This window comes from Prosopis cineraria, unplaced genomic scaffold (assembly GCF_029017545.1).
Source record: "Prosopis cineraria cultivar Desert tree isolate PC_DT_omini unplaced genomic scaffold, ASM2901754v1 PC13, whole genome shotgun sequence".
NCBI classification, from domain to species: Eukaryota; Viridiplantae; Streptophyta; class Magnoliopsida; order Fabales; family Fabaceae; genus Prosopis; species Prosopis cineraria.
The window spans coordinates 6,965,919-6,983,161 of NW_026555344.1; the positions used below are offsets into that span (position 1 = coordinate 6,965,919).

The 17,243-nt window shown below is 31.7% G+C and overlaps 1 protein-coding gene and 1 long non-coding RNA gene across 6 annotated transcripts; both read left to right on the plus strand.

Annotated features, from left to right (window-relative positions):
* Nucleotides 1-1,760: 1,760 nt before the first annotated feature.
* LOC129290411 (uncharacterized) lies at nt 1,761-3,696 on the plus strand. Its single transcript, XR_008588369.1, has 3 exons — nt 1,761-2,142; nt 2,809-2,874; nt 3,424-3,696. It is a non-coding gene; the product is annotated as an uncharacterized LOC129290411 (long non-coding RNA).
* A 6,841-nt stretch (nt 3,697-10,537) lies between these two features.
* Nucleotides 10,538-16,609, plus strand: LOC129291274 (lysM domain receptor-like kinase 3). Of its 5 annotated transcripts, none has more exons than XR_008588658.1 (12): nt 10,543-11,964; nt 12,118-12,195; nt 13,031-13,333; nt 13,907-14,052; nt 14,139-14,228; nt 14,336-14,441; nt 14,574-14,725; nt 14,819-14,916; nt 15,027-15,174; nt 15,341-15,417; nt 15,714-15,821; nt 16,032-16,060. XR_008588658.1 is itself a non-coding variant. In XM_054928550.1 (11 exons), the coding sequence occupies exons 1-11, from the start codon at nt 11,364-11,366 to the stop codon at nt 16,194-16,196; spliced, it is 1,995 nt and encodes a 664-aa protein (XP_054784525.1). In that variant the 5' UTR covers nt 10,571-11,363; the 3' UTR covers nt 16,197-16,609. The 5 variants fall into 5 exon arrangements, 1 of the variants encoding a protein (XP_054784525.1); XR_008588659.1 differs by having other exon boundaries at nt 10,546-11,964; nt 15,299-15,417; XR_008588660.1 differs by having other exon boundaries at nt 10,547-11,964; nt 15,311-15,417.
* Nucleotides 16,610-17,243: the final 634 nt, after the last annotated feature.

Genomic DNA, 17,243 nt, shown 5'->3' on the forward strand with positions numbered 1-17,243 from the left:
TTCGTAATGGTTTAGTTGTAAAAGGTCCATAATATTTTTCAAGGGCCCTTATTTGTCATTCTCCCAAAAATTTATCCATTAATTTTAAGAAAAATATAAAAATAGAAAATTGTCTCCATGTTACTCTTTTAGTCTCATTTTACAAGACATTTTTAAAAATAATTTGATATCTCAAAATATTTCCTCTATTCAATATTATAGGCATATTTAACTCAATTACACTCTTAATAAGTTAGTTAATTCTGTTCAAAATTATACACTTTTTTTTTTATATTTGTCCTTATTTAGTATGATGCTTTAATGAGAAAATCTTCTTAATCACACTGCATAACTAAGGATATTTTTGAAAAAACTAATTAATTGTATATTAAAAGACTCAAAATATCATATATTTTTTAACATCTTACTTAAAAAATACCTTATATTTATTAACAGATAGAGTTTGAGGTGTTTTGAAAGAATAATACTTCATCAATGATAAGCTATTTCAGTATTATCTCTAGTTATATAATTTCTTAAATATTATTATTTCTCTTTAGTAAAAAAAATATTTCTCTTCTTCTCTCATATTAATAAAAGATATTTTTAGAAGTTTATAAAATGCTTAAAATTATAACCTGTATTTAATAAATTTTATTAATATGTGTATTTTTATAAAAAACAATTTATAAATTAAGACTGTATTATATTATATTATGTGTATTTTTATAAAAAACAATTTATAATTTAAGACTGTATTATATTATATTATATTATAATTATAATTTTAAAAAAGGTTTGTAGTCTCAGATTTTTTTTCTTCTTCCGTACACAAACAATATAAAATATAAATAGAGATTAATAGTTGGTAAGTAGGAGCTAGGATCAATGGGGTCCTAGACTATGATTGTGATAACTGGATGCATGAACTAGAGGGCAACAACTGAATTGATGGCAGGGGTATTTTTTTTTATTGGTACCAATCTAATCTAATCATGCATTAATTAAGGAGTTTATATATTCATTAGTCTTTTAATATTAATGATTCATGCTTCACCCTCCAAGAATGGAAGGCCATAGTTTGTTATCTTGGTTTAAATTAAACCAACTTCATTACCCCCACCACCAGCACCGTATGATTGGTTTTTAATAAACAGATAGGCCTCTTAGCCTCTGTTTAAAAAAAAAAAAAACAAAAAAGAGGCGCACGCTTTGAATTCGATGGCGACATTTAATTATGATTTCAAAAGAAGGGTTATCATTATCTGTGATTTAGAACCTCAAAATGAATATCCCAAATAGCTCTCTCACATCAATATGTTTCTGAAATAGGAAAAAAAATGCTATACAATTATGTGTTGGAATATTTATTTAATTATGAATTAACATTAATTAATAAGTTTAAATAGATTGTCTTTATGATTTTGTGTGGACCGTGATAGGAGGATCATACAAGTGAGCCCAGTGGGCAGAGGCCCAACCCACAACCCAGTAGCCGTCAGTTATTCTCTATCTCTTAACTGACTGAGTCAGAGATAATAAGATATATAATTATTTATTATTTAATAAGGCGGTTACCGATCTGATCTATATAAATCGATTAGTTGATAACTGTAACATCCTGATTTTTTATATAATAAAGAAATTGTGGAATTTAGGTTTTGAGAAAAAAAATGATAATAATAGGAATTTATATTATTTGAGGTTATTTAGAAATAATATTATGGTTAGGTATTTAATTATGAATTTAAAAATTTAAATTTAAAACCACATAAGCAATATTTAGTTAAGATATAATACATAAATAATTTTTTTTTATGTATGTGTTGAAAAAAAAAAGAGAGAGAAGGTAGAAGGAACAAAAAAAAGGGGGTGGAAGGTTGTTGTTTCTAAGTCCCACATTGGTTAGATGAGGGAAGAGAAGAGGTGCCTTCATGTATAAAAAGGAGGGGGTGTGTGCATTAGGAAGCATGAGAGGCTAAGATGCAATTTAGAGAAAATTGCAACTTTTGGCCCAAAGGTTTGAATAATTAAATTCAAACCTATAGTTTTTTTTTAATATAATTTTGGGACTCACAATCCCATTTTTATATTATTTTTCTCTCTTCCTCTCACGTTGCTCGGCGTTTTCTCACAAGGGGAGATTATTTTCTTTTTCTTCAGGTATGTTCTAACTTTCCTGTTTAGATTAGCATTTAAAAATTTATTTAATTACAAAATTAATTTTATAGTTATTTTCTAAATAATATTAGCTTTCTAGTGATATGATTATTTTGTAGGATAGAGTAAATATTTTGATTAGAATTTTTCTATAGGATAGTTAATCTGATGATATAATGGATTAAAAATATAGGTTAAAATTCTTAGGGATATAATAAATATTATAGAATATTTTCTTGAGGTTGAAACTCATGTTTAAGAATTTTTGAGTTAAAATCTAGATCTATATGGTTGAATTTATGTGGAATCTAAGACGTAGGGATAAACCTATGATTATTAAATATTTATTTAAGTATGAATAGGTATTTTTGAGGTTATAGAAAGGTGATTTGAGGCTTCAGGATAATTCTAAAAATTTTAATTTATTTTTGGATGAATTTTTAGAATGTAGAAGGATGAAATTGTGATACTAGAAGTGAATTGAGGATAAAAAAAAAATAGTTCATTAGGGTACGAGAATTTTAGAAAAGAATTTGGGAAGTTAAATGAGGCATAAATCTTAAATTAGTGTTAATATGGACTATAGATTTAAGACTTTCTAACTCTTTAAATTAGAGTTATTTATTTTAATATAAAATTAATATATAGTATTGTGAAATAATTATGTAGATTATATTGACAAAGATAGTGGTGAAAAAGGAGTTGTGAAGGGGAACTTGTTATTCAAGACACAAGGTAACCATTATTAATGTGTTGTGATGAGTGTGTTTGTGAATGGTTATGTGTTGTTTTGTTGTTTGGAAAAATTATGAATTATTGAAAATAAATACTGTATATACTTGTTTGAAATTATTGCCAAGTGGGTTAAAAATTTATTTTTGTTTATCATGATGAGATATTATTGTTCGGATATATTCCTGTTTGGATATTTGAATGATGCATGACTTGTCAGGGTATTTTAATGTATGGTGTTAATGGGAATTTCTGTTCGGTTAATTATTACCACGTGGTAAGCCCTCATTGGACCCAATGAGTGGCGTGTCGCTTGGTCCAACTCACCTTTGGCCGGGTGATTTGGCGTCCGAGCATGGCGAAAGGAGGATATAAGGTGCAGTCATGCAAATTAAATACTTGTTCGGTTTGTTTGAAAGTATTGTTCGGTTAAATGTTTTGTGTGCCCACTTAGCAATCGCATGATTAGTTACATCCGCATGCATCATTACATATTAATTTTTGGTTACTGGGACTTTTAAGTCTCATTCCCCGTGGTTAATATTTTTACAGGAGCGAGTCCGGCCGAGAAAGCACCAGAGGTGTAACTGTGGTGTATGAGACACCATCTTTTACGTTACCTCTTATTTTAGATTATACAATGTATCTTGTGCCAACTTAGGACATATCTTCTTTGTGAAGCATGTAAACTCTAATCCTTTTTATTAAAAGTATTTATATGACCAAGAGGATTATGTCTGTCCCTCTTGATTTATGATCTGATTTGAATAACATGCTATGAGGATCATGTCTGTCCCTCATGGTTCTAATTGTTTTTTTTAGATATTTTAAGACCTGTGGTATATTGTCTTGGATATATCGTGGTAGAAATTTTTCTACCATGATAATGGTTTTAATAATTTGCGAAAAATCGGTCTGTAAATTTGAGGGTGTTACATAGCCTTTTATGTAACAGCACGGAGCCACCCCTTGAGCCTCGACTCGGTACTGGACTCTGGCCCATCACTGGACCAAAGCCGACTTTCCCACAGGTGGTACTGTGGTTATTCCTCACCACTGCCTCTCCAGGGTCTTTTGGAACCTCCCCAGACTCGAACCTCCAACCTCTACCACCTTAACAAAGTTGAGGCTAAGTCTGGTACCATTGAGTCAAGTGACTCAATGGTACCAGACTTAGCCTCAACTTTGTTAAGGTGGTAGAGGTTGGAGGTTCGAGTCTGGGGAGGTTCCAAAAGACCCTGGAGAGGCAGTGGTGAGGAATAACCACAGTACCACCTGTGGGAAAGTCGGCTTTGGTCCAGTGATGGGCCAGAGTCCAGTACCGAGTCGAGGCCCAAGGGGTGGCTCCGTGCTGTTACAATAACCACAAACACACGACTCATTTCTCTACTTCCATTATCTCTGAACTCTCTGAAGGCTCTGGGGACCTGTGGGTTGTGTATCTGCCTACACTTGAGATAATCGAAATTTCTCTAGCACTTATGGATTCTTCAGGTACGCATGAATTACTTTATTCTATCATATTTTATTATACATATGAATTGAGATATTCAGATTCAAACATTATGTTGTCATAGTATTTAGAACCATAAGAAGATTTTTATGTTGTTAAACTAATTCTATAGAGCAATTTTTTAGAACAAGTTTTGAAAATAAAAAAAATAAAAAAATATTTTGGAATCAATATTTAATATATATATATATATAATTATAAAATAAATGATGAAAGAAGTATTTGTTTTATTAATATAATTATCATTTACAACATATGATGTTCTCTATTTTTTCTCTAATTGGATAGAATAAAAAGTAACAGCTCACCAAAAAGATATTCTGATTTTTAAAACAAGTTTTACCTTTTTTATTTTTCAAAGCCTATAACAAATAAAAAATATTTTCAAACAGATTTTTTTTTAAACCAAAAAACTGTATTAAAAACGAATAATCAAGTAAGCCCTATACTTTCTCACATTCATAATGTAGGGTATTTTTTTTAAAATTTCTGTTTAATTTAAAATATAGGATACTGTGGGTATGTCCTAAAAGCTTTCCTCGATTGAAAATAAATTGCATTGAGTAATTTTTATAATATTTTTCAACCACACTCTTCATTTATTATTTCTTTAGAAAAAATGGTCCATTCAAATTTCAGTTGTAATTTACAGTACTTTTGTAAAATATATAATGAAAATATAATTAAAAAGATATATAATTTTTTAAAAGATTAAAGTTTCAACCATGTTCTTAGAATTGTAAAGTAGTTATTAATAACTTATATTGTAAATGGTACTCTTTTCGTTAAGAAATATGAAGTATTTTTAATCGAATCCCACCCTCAATAAAGTAATTATTTAGTTTCAAAGTAATTATATCTTTTTATATTTATTCTTATTAAATATTTTATAATAATTATAAAGTCATTATTAATAGAGATATTTAAAAAAAACAATAATTATAGATCAAAAGATTAAAAATATTTTATATTTTTAAATATTTAATTTTTTAAAAAATATTTTATATTTTTAAAGCAACGGAGTAAGATGTTAAATCAATTTGGCATCTTTGCTGTCTTTTTTTTTATATTAAAAACCTCTCAGTATATCCCCGATTATCGTACATATGTGAAGTTGACTGATAACTATAAATAATTCAGTTCAAACATTTCCTTCTATCCCTAGGGCGAACATAATTTCTTAATAGTTAATCATTAGCAGCGCAACAGTAGTCGAGTCACATGAAAGAAATGATCTACTCCGCTTGAATAGAATTTCACATTATTCTTAATTATATCTGACAATACTAATTTGATAGTATCATATATCACAGGATTACACAAAAGAAAAATAAACCCTCCAATAATGAAAGAATAGTTTATTCTAAAAGAAGATATGGGAGACTAGGAGGTACATATGATTGTTAAGAAATGACAGAGGAAGCATAAATTCGTAGAATGCGTTTCATGAAATGACAATGATATGGCCAGAATAATCGTGAAAAGCCGCATTATGCACCACTACCCTGCAATAGGTGGAGCATTAAACCCTCCTAAAGTTATTCTCTGTTATTTTTCCCCACTCCCCAAACCGGATAAGAAGGCCATCTAAAAAAGGGGACAATTTATGAAAATAATAACGCTAAAGTTGAATATCTAACTTTGAAGTTTTTTTTTTTTTGACCAAAGAACTTTGAAGCTGACTCTCTTCATGTTTATCTGCTCTTGTGCAATCTGCTGCTTCTGTACTTTTATCTTCTTTTTGAAGATATAAACTAACAAATAGGGTAATTATTCTGAAAATGTGAACGAGACAAGTAATCAGAATCAGGAAGAAGTGTTATCTTTACACGAGATTTACATCATCTTTACACCTTTCACATGCTACACACACAAACACACATGTTTAAGCAATTGAGTTACGTAAGTTGTGAATTAATAATTAACAGTCAACAATTTAGATAATTGTAATCCCTTTCTTGCTGATTTTCATTTCCCTGTACGACTTTTCTATGCAGTTGTTCTTATTAATTAATAAAAATCAACAATTAACAAATATAAAAAATAAATTTTAGGATAATCATTCTAAATTTTGCCATTGTCGGGTTAAAAAACCGCACGCACTGGCTTTTGTCTTTTTTCCATAATATTTTCTTTTTTGGGGGGTCTATGGCCTTTTTTTGGAAGACAAGTGGGGATTTGTTATGGTTTAGTGATGTAGATTGGACCTGGGATCATTTTTCTTTGGTACAACTTTGTTTGATGGTTCTTAACAAAAATGAACCCAAAAGTTATTGAGATTCCTTTTGGGTCTAAGGTATATATACAAAGATCCAGAATTTCCATTGGACTTGGTTTCATTATAAATCTTACATTTGACCCATACACTTTTCAGAAGCCCACACACGTATTTTGAGTCCAGAGAAGTCAAGGTTCCGATAATTGGATCCACTAAAATAAGTTGAACAGAATATGTGTATGTGTGGTTGGTCAAAAACCAAAAAGAAAAAAAAAAGAAAGAATATGCGTATGTGTTAGTGTTAAAGAGAATGGGGAGCAAATAGGAAAAACGAAGCACAATATCAAATATCATAGTTTTAAAGGAAGACTTCGTGATGAAGATATTGCTTTTGCCAGCATGATCAGCATCATAAGCGACATGAAGTTGGAAGCTAAGCAAGGATCGATTTCTCATCTTCAAAACAAAGGAATATGCACTCCAAATGATATCCTCTTGAATCTGGATGAGTTAGATGAAATACAGATAACTTAGTTTATTGAAATGGTGACATTGCTTGTGGAGGTCTCATATGTGATAAGTATGAAAATTAGATCAAAGGCTTTAGCTAATATCAAAATCTCGATCCTAGTATTATTGAAAAGCTTTCAGGTGTTCTTGAAAGTCTCACCTTTTGTTGGAGGAAAAAATTTTCTAAGGTTAATTTTTAAAAAAAAAAAATCAACAAAGGCACTCAATTTTATTAGCAAAAAGCACTCATGGTTTCATTCTCTTTTTAACATCATAGAAAGGATCGGAAAGTTCATCATATAGAAAGGATTGAAAAGTTTATCTTTAGAAGATTGGATTGTGACTTTTGATTATATTTTTTAGAGATGTTAACATCTATTTCAATTTCAACTAGTTTTTTCATCAAGTGCAATAGAATAATGTTAGTGTTATGATTCTGAATAACCTACCATATGAGTGTAGAGATCTCTTATGAAAAGATCTAATTCAATTTTTATTTCTTTTGCATTGTTTTACCCACAATGTTATAATAAACATAATATTTTATCTGCAAATAATTATTTAAGCCCTTAATTTGGGAGGAAACATAACCCGGCCCACTACTACATAATTTACTTTTTTTTGGCAAAAAAAAAATCATGCGTCTGTCATTAAAATCATCCTAAAACTAGAGTGTGGTTTCCTAGTTCGATGATTGATACCCTGGAAATAATCACTAAAAAGGAAGGTAAGGTGGGAGGATGAAATTAAACATGTTAATGGAAAAGAATGGGTGAGGAATGGATACCAAAAAAAAAAAAAAATCCAAACATAGCAAAGTCATTTAATGTCATCATAAAAGCTTCATGAAAACTCTTGTACAACGGGGAGAGCAACTTGTGAAGCAATTTTGACACTCAGACAAACAGAGAGAAAAAGTTGGGGGACCTATGAAGCTTTGAATTTGGCAGGGACAAAAAGCCATGTATTGAATCACAAGGTTTAGAAGGTAAATTAAGTTGTGATTAGTGAAATTAATAACTAATAAATGGTGCAGAGGGGCTAATGGGTTATGACGGAGTTTGATGATATTGGGAATCAGAATTCGCATGCAACCCCACGTAAGATGGGACTGCTCCTTCTTTGCATTATAATCCAAAATATTAGGTTTGATTAGGTTTAACAACACCCATTCACACTCTCTCTTCCCCTTTCATGCCTACCTCATCCTTTCTCCTTTCCCCTGATTTTTTTTTTTGATTTACAATGTTCAAGCATAATTAAAATTAAAAGGTCCTCGAATGATTAATTAGTCCAATTTTCAAAAATTGTGTTATTTTTATATTAAATAATGGAAGAATCTCATGTAAGACTTTTTAAGAAAGATACCTACTCTGTAGGTTCAATAAATTTTGATAATTCTCTATAGGCTTGAAGGCTTCATGTTGAATTATTTTCGAACTTGAAATGATTGAATTATCTTTTATGAGTGAAAAGGCCTCAAGTGTAAACCTATATAGACTTGATAAATAGGTGGACTTTTTGTTGTAAACAATTAAAGCTTTTTTGTCATTTATGAACTTTCTGCTAATTTTCTTTAGCTGTAGATTTTTTTTACAAGTATAAATTTACATAAATTCTTGTGAATAAACAAACTTATTGTTATAAATAAGTAAATTTTTCTTATTATTTATAGATCTTTTGTTATTATTATTATTTTTGGCTATCTTGTAAATTTTCTTCTCAAATGCAAATGTAAACCCACATAAGCTATTGCAAATAAACAGATTTCTTCTTGTAAATAGTTTTTTTAGTTATTTATGGATTTTTTGTTAATAATTTTATTTGGCTAACATGTGTGGCACTGATGTTCTCTCATTGAGGATAATTTGAACTTTATTAACCCAAAAAAAAAGGATAGTCTGATCTTTACAACTTCAAAAATAATTGCACGCAAAGGCGTTCAAGCCTTTAGAGAAAATGTCTTCCTTTAGAAGATCTTATTTGCGATGTTCCCTAAGATAATTTACAAACTTTTAGGACTAAAGTAATGGTCGATTAATAATTTTTCCCCACGGCTCCTAGTCAGTCAATAAAAAGACTCGATCCTACTTTATAGTAGTAAAAATAATTAGTATTTTGTTTGTGTAAATTAAATAATTTTATTTTATGTTATTTATTAGGTTCCATTTATAAATCACTTATTATATTTTTTATTGGTAACAAGAAAAATCTTAAAAATTATTAATTTTATTTACAAAATAAATACATTTTCTATTTTTCTCATATTAAATAAATCCTTAAAAATTTCTATTTTTTTATTAACATTAATTAGAGATTAAAAAACTAACTCCATTAAAAAATATAAAGCATTTTTAACTAAATTTTATATTAATAAAGTAGTTATTTACTTTCAAACTAACTCTATCTTTTTATATTTACCTCTATTAAATACCCTATAATAAATATAAAATCATTATCAACAGGGATACTGTTAAAAAAAGTAATGATTACACTTTAAAAAATAAAAAATAATTTATTTTTAAATATTTAATTATTAAAAAATATTTTATATTTTTAAATAAAATAATAACATAGTGAATTATAAAAAAAAAACAATGATAACGATTCCTCTAAGAATTAGTGGCAGTATTCCTTCTCATACTTTGAAAGGTCTTAAATTTAATCAAGCGTGTGATTTTTCCTTTTTATTTTCTTAAAAAAAAAAGTAATAAAGTACGTAATTAAAAACGGAGGGCGATTTGTGGGACCCAGGAGTTGTGCGTCATATATCTTTTACAGCTGTCTTCGGAGCACGTGCGGATCCCCCCGATCTTTAGTGACGAATGACGATCGTGAAAAGAAAAAAGCCGATTAAATCTCTCGTTGAAGAGGTCAACGAACTTTTACTACCACGCACTAGTTCTCGATCATTTCCATTTCGAAGTTACTTGGCGATTTTTTTCATTTTTCTTTTGGACAAAACTTACTTAATTATATATATTTAATGTAATTATATTAAATCAAATCAAAATAAATTTTTTTGATACACATGTTTATTATAATATTAATAGTAAAAATTTATTATATAATAAATAATTTATAAATGATACACATGTTTTTATTTAATTAAAAATAAATATTTTAAATTTATTTATGAGGTTAAAATTATAAGTTTTTGCCCCCTTTTTCGCCCCTCCTTCACAAAGAACTTTTTTGTGGGCCCAACCAAAACTGTCCTCGTCCTTTGCCAGCTCTTTGCTTGTCCCATACTTGAGCCCTTCTATCACCTGACTCATCCCCAGACCCCTTCTCTTCTCTCTCATCTACAACTTACATATTCCTTCGCAAAACATTTAAGATTTATTCTCACAACATAATCTCTCACATGTACTCTGCACCCCAGAAACAGGGTTTATGAATTGTCAAATGAAACGTCTAAATGATAGTTCTACTTCATACAGTTGCGAGCGCCAAGAGATAAAATCTAAATTTGCACTGTTTCATTCCCCAAGATTAAATGCACGTTATTCAAGTTGTTTTAGAAACAAATAAATCCACCGGCGTAGTGCACTGGTAATTGCTTATTTGCTTGCTAGATATTGTAGAGAAAGAAGAGCGATATCTCGTGTTCCCGACAGAACGAGTGGCGATTTAGTCTTAAATATCCTTCAAAAATCTAAATATCTCCCACTCTGGTGGTACCAGGTGGGTGGTTCCCCAAGTTTCACTCTACAAAGGTTGCTTTCTTTTGTCACTGTTTTTCACTTTTCAGTAAGCGGCTTTGCTTAGTCTATTTTTAACGTGAAACCAAGTGCTCTGTTTTCAAGTTCCCTTCATTCCTTTCTTCTTCCATCCCTCTTTGTTCAGAAATTTAGCAGAAACTTATTCCCTACCACATCCCCACATGCTCCTTTTACTGTCTATTTGCTATTTCTCTAGGTAATTTGTTCACTATTTTTTCTTGTAATATCATTCATCAAAGTTTTGAAGAAAAGAAACCATTTTGTTTGTTCTAGAGCTGAGTCTTTGTTAAATTTACATGGTTTCAAGCTTTTGCTGATGATGTCGGGATTCTGATGGTTTTCCTCCATCGGAATTTTATTTAACTTGGATCAAGTTTCTTCCTTTTTAGTTTCATTTTTCTTTCGCCTTAGCCAAATTTCTTTAGACCAACTTCTTTTCCATCTCTCAACTTCACTGTGATTCCACTGTTTCTCTTTGATCTTTTGGACACTAAATAGTCTGCTTTCTTGATTTTAAATTAAAGTTATGCATCTTGTCTGGAAACGTCACTTGTATCTGCTTCAATTTCTTCTTTTTCTTCTCCACTTTCATTCCCTTTCTTCGGATACCACACCCTTGGATTGTAAGGACGCCACCCGCGTCTGCACTTCGTTCTTGGCCTTTAAGCCTCGACCAAATCAAACCTTAGCCGTAATTCAGAGCATGTTTGATGTATTGCCTAATGACATTACTGTTGAAGGCAATGGCTGGGACTACATATTTATCAAAAAGAACTGTTCTTGTGCTGCTGGCATAAACAAATACGTGTCTAGCACCACTTACACTGTAAAATCCAATGAAGGGTTGGTGTATGATTTGGTGATGAAGGCCTATGATGGGCTTGGTTTCTTGCCCAAAACGGCTAGGAGGGCAAAAAACGGCTCCGTTATAACATTGAAGTTGTTTTGTGGTTGCTCCAGTGGACCCTGGAACTATATGATGAGTTATGTGATGAGAGAAGGTGATAGTATTGAATCTCTGGCGAGTCGGTTTGGAGTTAGTATGTATAGTATAGAGACAGTAAATGGCATCAACAATCCTGACAATATCACTGTGGATTCCCTGTGTTATGTACCACTTAATTCGGGTTAGTCTTTGTATGTTTTTTTTTTCGATCTGTTTTCTACAAGGTACCAGTGGGTTTTATATGTATATATGATATTTGCAAGTTGTTAGCAGCCTAATGTTTTATCATTTATTATGATATAATATTTCATTATTATTTTCTAATTCGTTGCAGTTCCTGGTGAGCCATATACCCTGAAGAATGATACTTCCTTAGCTCCTGTTCCTGCCCCTTCTATTGACAATGTTTCTGGTATGGATCAATATATATATATATATATATATATAACATAGGAATACAATGTGTCCTTTTATTTTTACCTTGGAGTTAGCAGTTTGTTATGATGTGTGTGTGTGCAAATAGTGGAAATTTAAAATTTCATTGGTTGCAGCTTACATTCTTCTTTGTTGTACTCTTAGTTCAAACTGTTTTTTGCTGATATTTTTCAGCTCAAATTCTAAAGAATTTGTTTTTTCCTTATGCTGATACCTATTGCTTAGCTTCAAATGAATGGAAGTTATTTTCACGAGTCAATCCTCTAATGTAGGGCAAAGTTCTTCATGCAATATCCATGAAGATTGTTGTGAAGGATAGATTTCGAGCAATTCAAAGCATTAATAAATACTTACTTTTGACGGTACATGTTAGTTTTATCAATGCTGAATATGCAATTTAAGTGGCTTTGGACTATGGCTTTGGTGGTGATGGAACTTCCCTTGGCCCACTGCTTTGTTTAAATTTTTGTATTCCTCAGACTCTGTGGGTGGTAAATGTTAGCCACATTTTGGCAGATTCTGCATTGAGTTAAAGATTCTTTCTAAATGTACTGAATTGAGATAGCAAAGAGTTCATTGTTTCTGATGGACTTTATTTCATTTTGGCTTTTACTTCGCTTCTAGCTTTTTGGTTAGGTAAAGCTCTTTAAATGCCTGCTATAAAATTTTCGACAAAAAAACACATCTTCATTGTGCTCAAGCGTAAAAAATCTCTATCAGTATATTTTGTGTTTTTATTGAAGAATCGCCAGCAATTAAAACATTCACTCATTGTCCTCAAAATCGTCACTCATATATGACTACTTTTGCAGCTAGTCAAGTCAGTCATGCTCATGCACCCTACATATGGATCGTTGGGGGTTTAGGGATCAGTCTTGCTCTGATAATATTAAGCACAATTCTTTATTTCTGTGCGAGATCGTCCAATTGTTTTGCTGAAGCAAGCACAAGTCCTGAAAAGGTTGATGAAGGCAAGATCTTGCACAAATTTCATATCCTTCAAAATCCAAGTTTTTGCTGTGGTTCAGGAAGGTACATACAGGGCAAACCTGTAGAGCAGAGGCAATCTGATCGTGATTCCCGCAACAACCAGATTACTGCTCCCAAAGTTTCAAGTAATTAACCTCCTATTAGATTTAAGTTCTGTATTGTTTTGTACCTATTTTTTGTCAGTTTTAAATATTCATGTTTAGCATGCATCAGATGACAAAAGAATAAAGAATAGTTCTGATGACAAGTAAGAGTAACAGGATGTAAAAGAGAACACAAAACGAAAACCTTATTTTAGTCTTAGAAAGGTGGTGCCATCACCAAATTATTAGTTTTTGTTTCAGTTTCATGGGAAATTTGATTCTCAATTATCACTGGAAGGGTGGAATTGGAACAAAAGCATATTTTTGGGGTGCTTAAGTTTTGTAAAAGATATTTAGAATATCAAACTGATAATCACAATATTCCCAAATGCTTCTGTGTTGAGTGTTGTTAAGAAACTTAGCAGTCAGGTTATGCGGCTCTATATCAGTGCCCCTAAATTATAGGTAAATTATGTGGTCCTGTCATGAAACATTTCACTGGTATCTGGCTTTTCCATGTTAAAACTGGTTCTATTCTTCCTCTCTGCACACAATACCACAACTGATTCTCTAAAATTCAAATTGCATGCAATAAAATTATATTTATTATTTCAGCATTGGGGATTAATGTCTTTGAAGTGGAGAACCCTGTCGTTTTCACACATGAAGAGATTTGTTCTGCAACTGATGGTTTCTCTGATTCAAATCTACTTGGGCATGGTATTTATGGTTCTGTTTATTATGGCTTCCTTCGTGACCAGGTTTGTAGTTTTCCAATTCAAGCATGCTCTTGTTTAAGGCAAGAATGTTTCTCATACCATTCTTCATTTTATTTTAATCCCTTTAGGAGGTTGCTATCAAAAGAATGACTGCTACAAAAACTAAAGAATTCTTGTCAGAGATGAAGGTCCTGTGCAAGGTTCATCATGCAAATCTGGTAATTTTTTTGGGATTAAAGTATGTTGTATGATTTAATTTTGTAGCTTATTGCTTGCACCACTTCAAATGTTTTGAGTCCTTTTCTTTTATGTTAATCTTTTCTAGATAGAATTGATCGGCTATGCTGCTAGTCATGATGAGCTTTTCCTTATTTATGAATATGCCCAGAAGGGTTCACTTGGAAGCCATTTGCATGATCCACTGACCAAGGGTAAGATTGTGCACCCATGCACTGGTTTGCAGAATATCAACCACCAGTCCACCACTTATGTGTAAAACTAGTGCTTCTGAGTTCCTGCTTTGATTTCATCTTCTTTGTAACAAAAATTCGTCTTGCTTATAGGTTCTTCCTCACTCTCTTGGATCATGAGGGTCCAGATAGCACTTGATGCTGCTAGGGGACTTGAGTACATACATGAGCACGCCAAAATCAATTACGTCCATAGAGATATCAAGACAAACAACATCTTACTTGGCGCTTCCTTTAGAGCAAAAGTAAATAGTACATATCCAAACTTTATTCAATCTATTTCAGATTTTTAATTTTTTACAAGTTTCTTTAGCTGTCACGGATTTCCTTCTCTCTAGATTTCAGATTTTGGGTTAGCAAAACTTGTTGGGAAAGCAAATGAAGAAGAAATTACTGCCACCAAAGTTGTTGGCACATATGGTTATCTTGCACCTGAGTAAGAAATATTGCTTTTCAGATGAAACAACTATTCAAAGTCATTCTTCTTGCGTAAGAAAGAAAATAGAAAATAACATTAATACTTTTGTCAATGGTGATGTTGAACAGATACCTGAGCGATGGCCGTGCAACAACCAAAAGTGATGTTTATGCATTTGGCATTGTTCTTTTTGAGATGATATCAGGGAAGGAGGCCACTATTCGGACAGAAGGCTTGATGTCAAAAAATCCTGAGAGACGTTCTCTTGCATCTATTGTAAGTTCTGCTTTACTTACAAGTCATAATTATGAATCTGGTAATATGCGTGCAGAGTCTCATACTTCTACATTTCCACATTGCTTCACCGACGAAGTCAAAAGTTCTCATAGAATTTTTGTAGTCACTGGTGCAGTTTTAGATCTTAGCATGAATGATTTTATAGAAAACAGAGCATGTGTTGGATAGATACTAGATGTGCGGCAATAGATGAACATGAAGGCTTCAAGAATCAAGAGTTAGGTAATTTGTCAATTGATAATTTATAATTGCTTGAATCAGTTGTTATATTTGATAAATGATAATGAATGCATGAGTACAAATGTAAACGACATTTAGATAGTGGTGAGAAATTGGTCATTGCTTAACTGTGACTTTTGATGTACTGCATTTTTCATACTTTTCTAATTATTATTTCTTCTGTGTATTGTTTTTTTCACGTTTATATTTCATATTATTTCATTTATGATGGCATGTGGTGGTGTTCTACTGTTGCAATTGCATTCTGAGATATTGCCTTAATATTTGTCAAATTTCAGATGTTGGCAGCTCTTAGGAACTCACCTGATTCAATGAGTATGTCTAGTTTGAGAAATCATATTGATCCTAATATGATGGACCTGTATCCCCATGATTGTGTATTTAAGGTAAGTTAGTTTCCATCCTTAACAAATCAATCCATATTTGTCCAAAAACAGAGAGAGAGAGAGAGAGAAGAAGCCATACCACAGCTGTACTAGTGAGTGATGAACTCAACTGATTCCATTTATTAGAAAATCACGTGTCAAAGTACAACAATGTGCAAGAGATTTTACTGTCCTAGTGACTTGCTCTTCTTGATGTGTGTCTGTGCATAGATGGCCATGCTGGCAAAGCAATGTGTGGATGATGATCCCATCTTAAGACCTGATATGAAACAAGTTGTGATTTCGCTCTCACAGATCCTCCTGTCTTCTATTGAGTGGGAAGCAACTCTAGCCGGCAACAGCCAAGTGTTCAGTGGGCTTGTTCAAGGAAGATAGTTAGAGACCAACATCTTTCATTCACTACAACAGCTTTCCTATATTCTTTTTGTTAATAGGAGGTCTTAGATTCAAACTTCTACTATTACGCATACTCTAAAAAATTGTGTTGTGCGAGTTGGTACGTGAGAGAGAGAGAGAGAGAGAGAGAGAGAGAGAGAGTACAGCCTTGTCTCCTTAATGGCGGGAAAGCATCTCCTTTTGGTTGTCAGTCTGAATTTCTTAGATTGTAGTAAATAGTCTTAAATTACAATCTGTGTAAATTTTTGGATGTAACTAGTAAATCTTTTCTTAAATTACAATCTCTGTATAAATGTGTGGATGTAAGCTACATTATGTGATGATGATGACTGCTGTGGGGGGATTTTAGTGATGTATAGTTAATACTGATATGAATTGCACTTTTAATTTAATTTATGCATTGTTAAATTCTATGGTTATGATTTTTTTCCTGGGGCCAATCTATGATTATCATTACTTTCATTTCCCCAGTGCCTAGTGTAAATATTGGGATTCACGGAGGTATTTTGTGAAAAAAATTCCATAATTCGGTTAAAAAAGAAACAGAAAAATGAAATATCCCCTGATTTATAAAAAGAAAAAAAGGTATTTCGGCACATCAATTCTTGACCGGAGTTTATACGTCACATTTCATTGATACGAATTGTAAAAGCAAGAATTTCCCAATAATGATCCAATCTAATTGGATGGCCTGTTCAGATATTTCAAAGAAATGAGTAAACTTCTTTGAATTCAGAACAAGGAAGTATAAGCTATGTGGATATTGTTCAAACCGTATATTACAAGGATATTGGCAAATCACTAATAATTAAAGACATAACGTATATCGTCAACATGGTCACATTTAAGCTATTATTCCTGTAATTGTCTTCATCGGCTTACATATTTTGTTATCAAAATAAGTGGCACGTACAATGCATCGAATTTAGCGTTTTACGTTTGGACAATATAATAGTAATCCAAAAAATGGAACCCAATACAAGAATATACGATAAAACAAACCAGATTCCAAACCACTCTTCACTT

Bases quoted from the DNA above. Each gene is read 5' to 3' on its own strand.
- LOC129291274 (XM_054928550.1), top strand. From the start codon at position 11,364: ATGCATCTTGTCTGGAAACGTCACTTGTATCTGCTTCAATTTCTTCTT. The intron at 14,053-14,138 runs GTTTGTAGTTTT...TAATCCCTTTAG, and splicing joins ATGGCTTCCTTCGTGACCAG to GAGGTTGCTATCAAAAGAAT. The intron at 14,442-14,573 runs GTAAGATTGTGC...TCTTGCTTATAG, and splicing joins GCATGATCCACTGACCAAGG to GTTCTTCCTCACTCTCTTGG.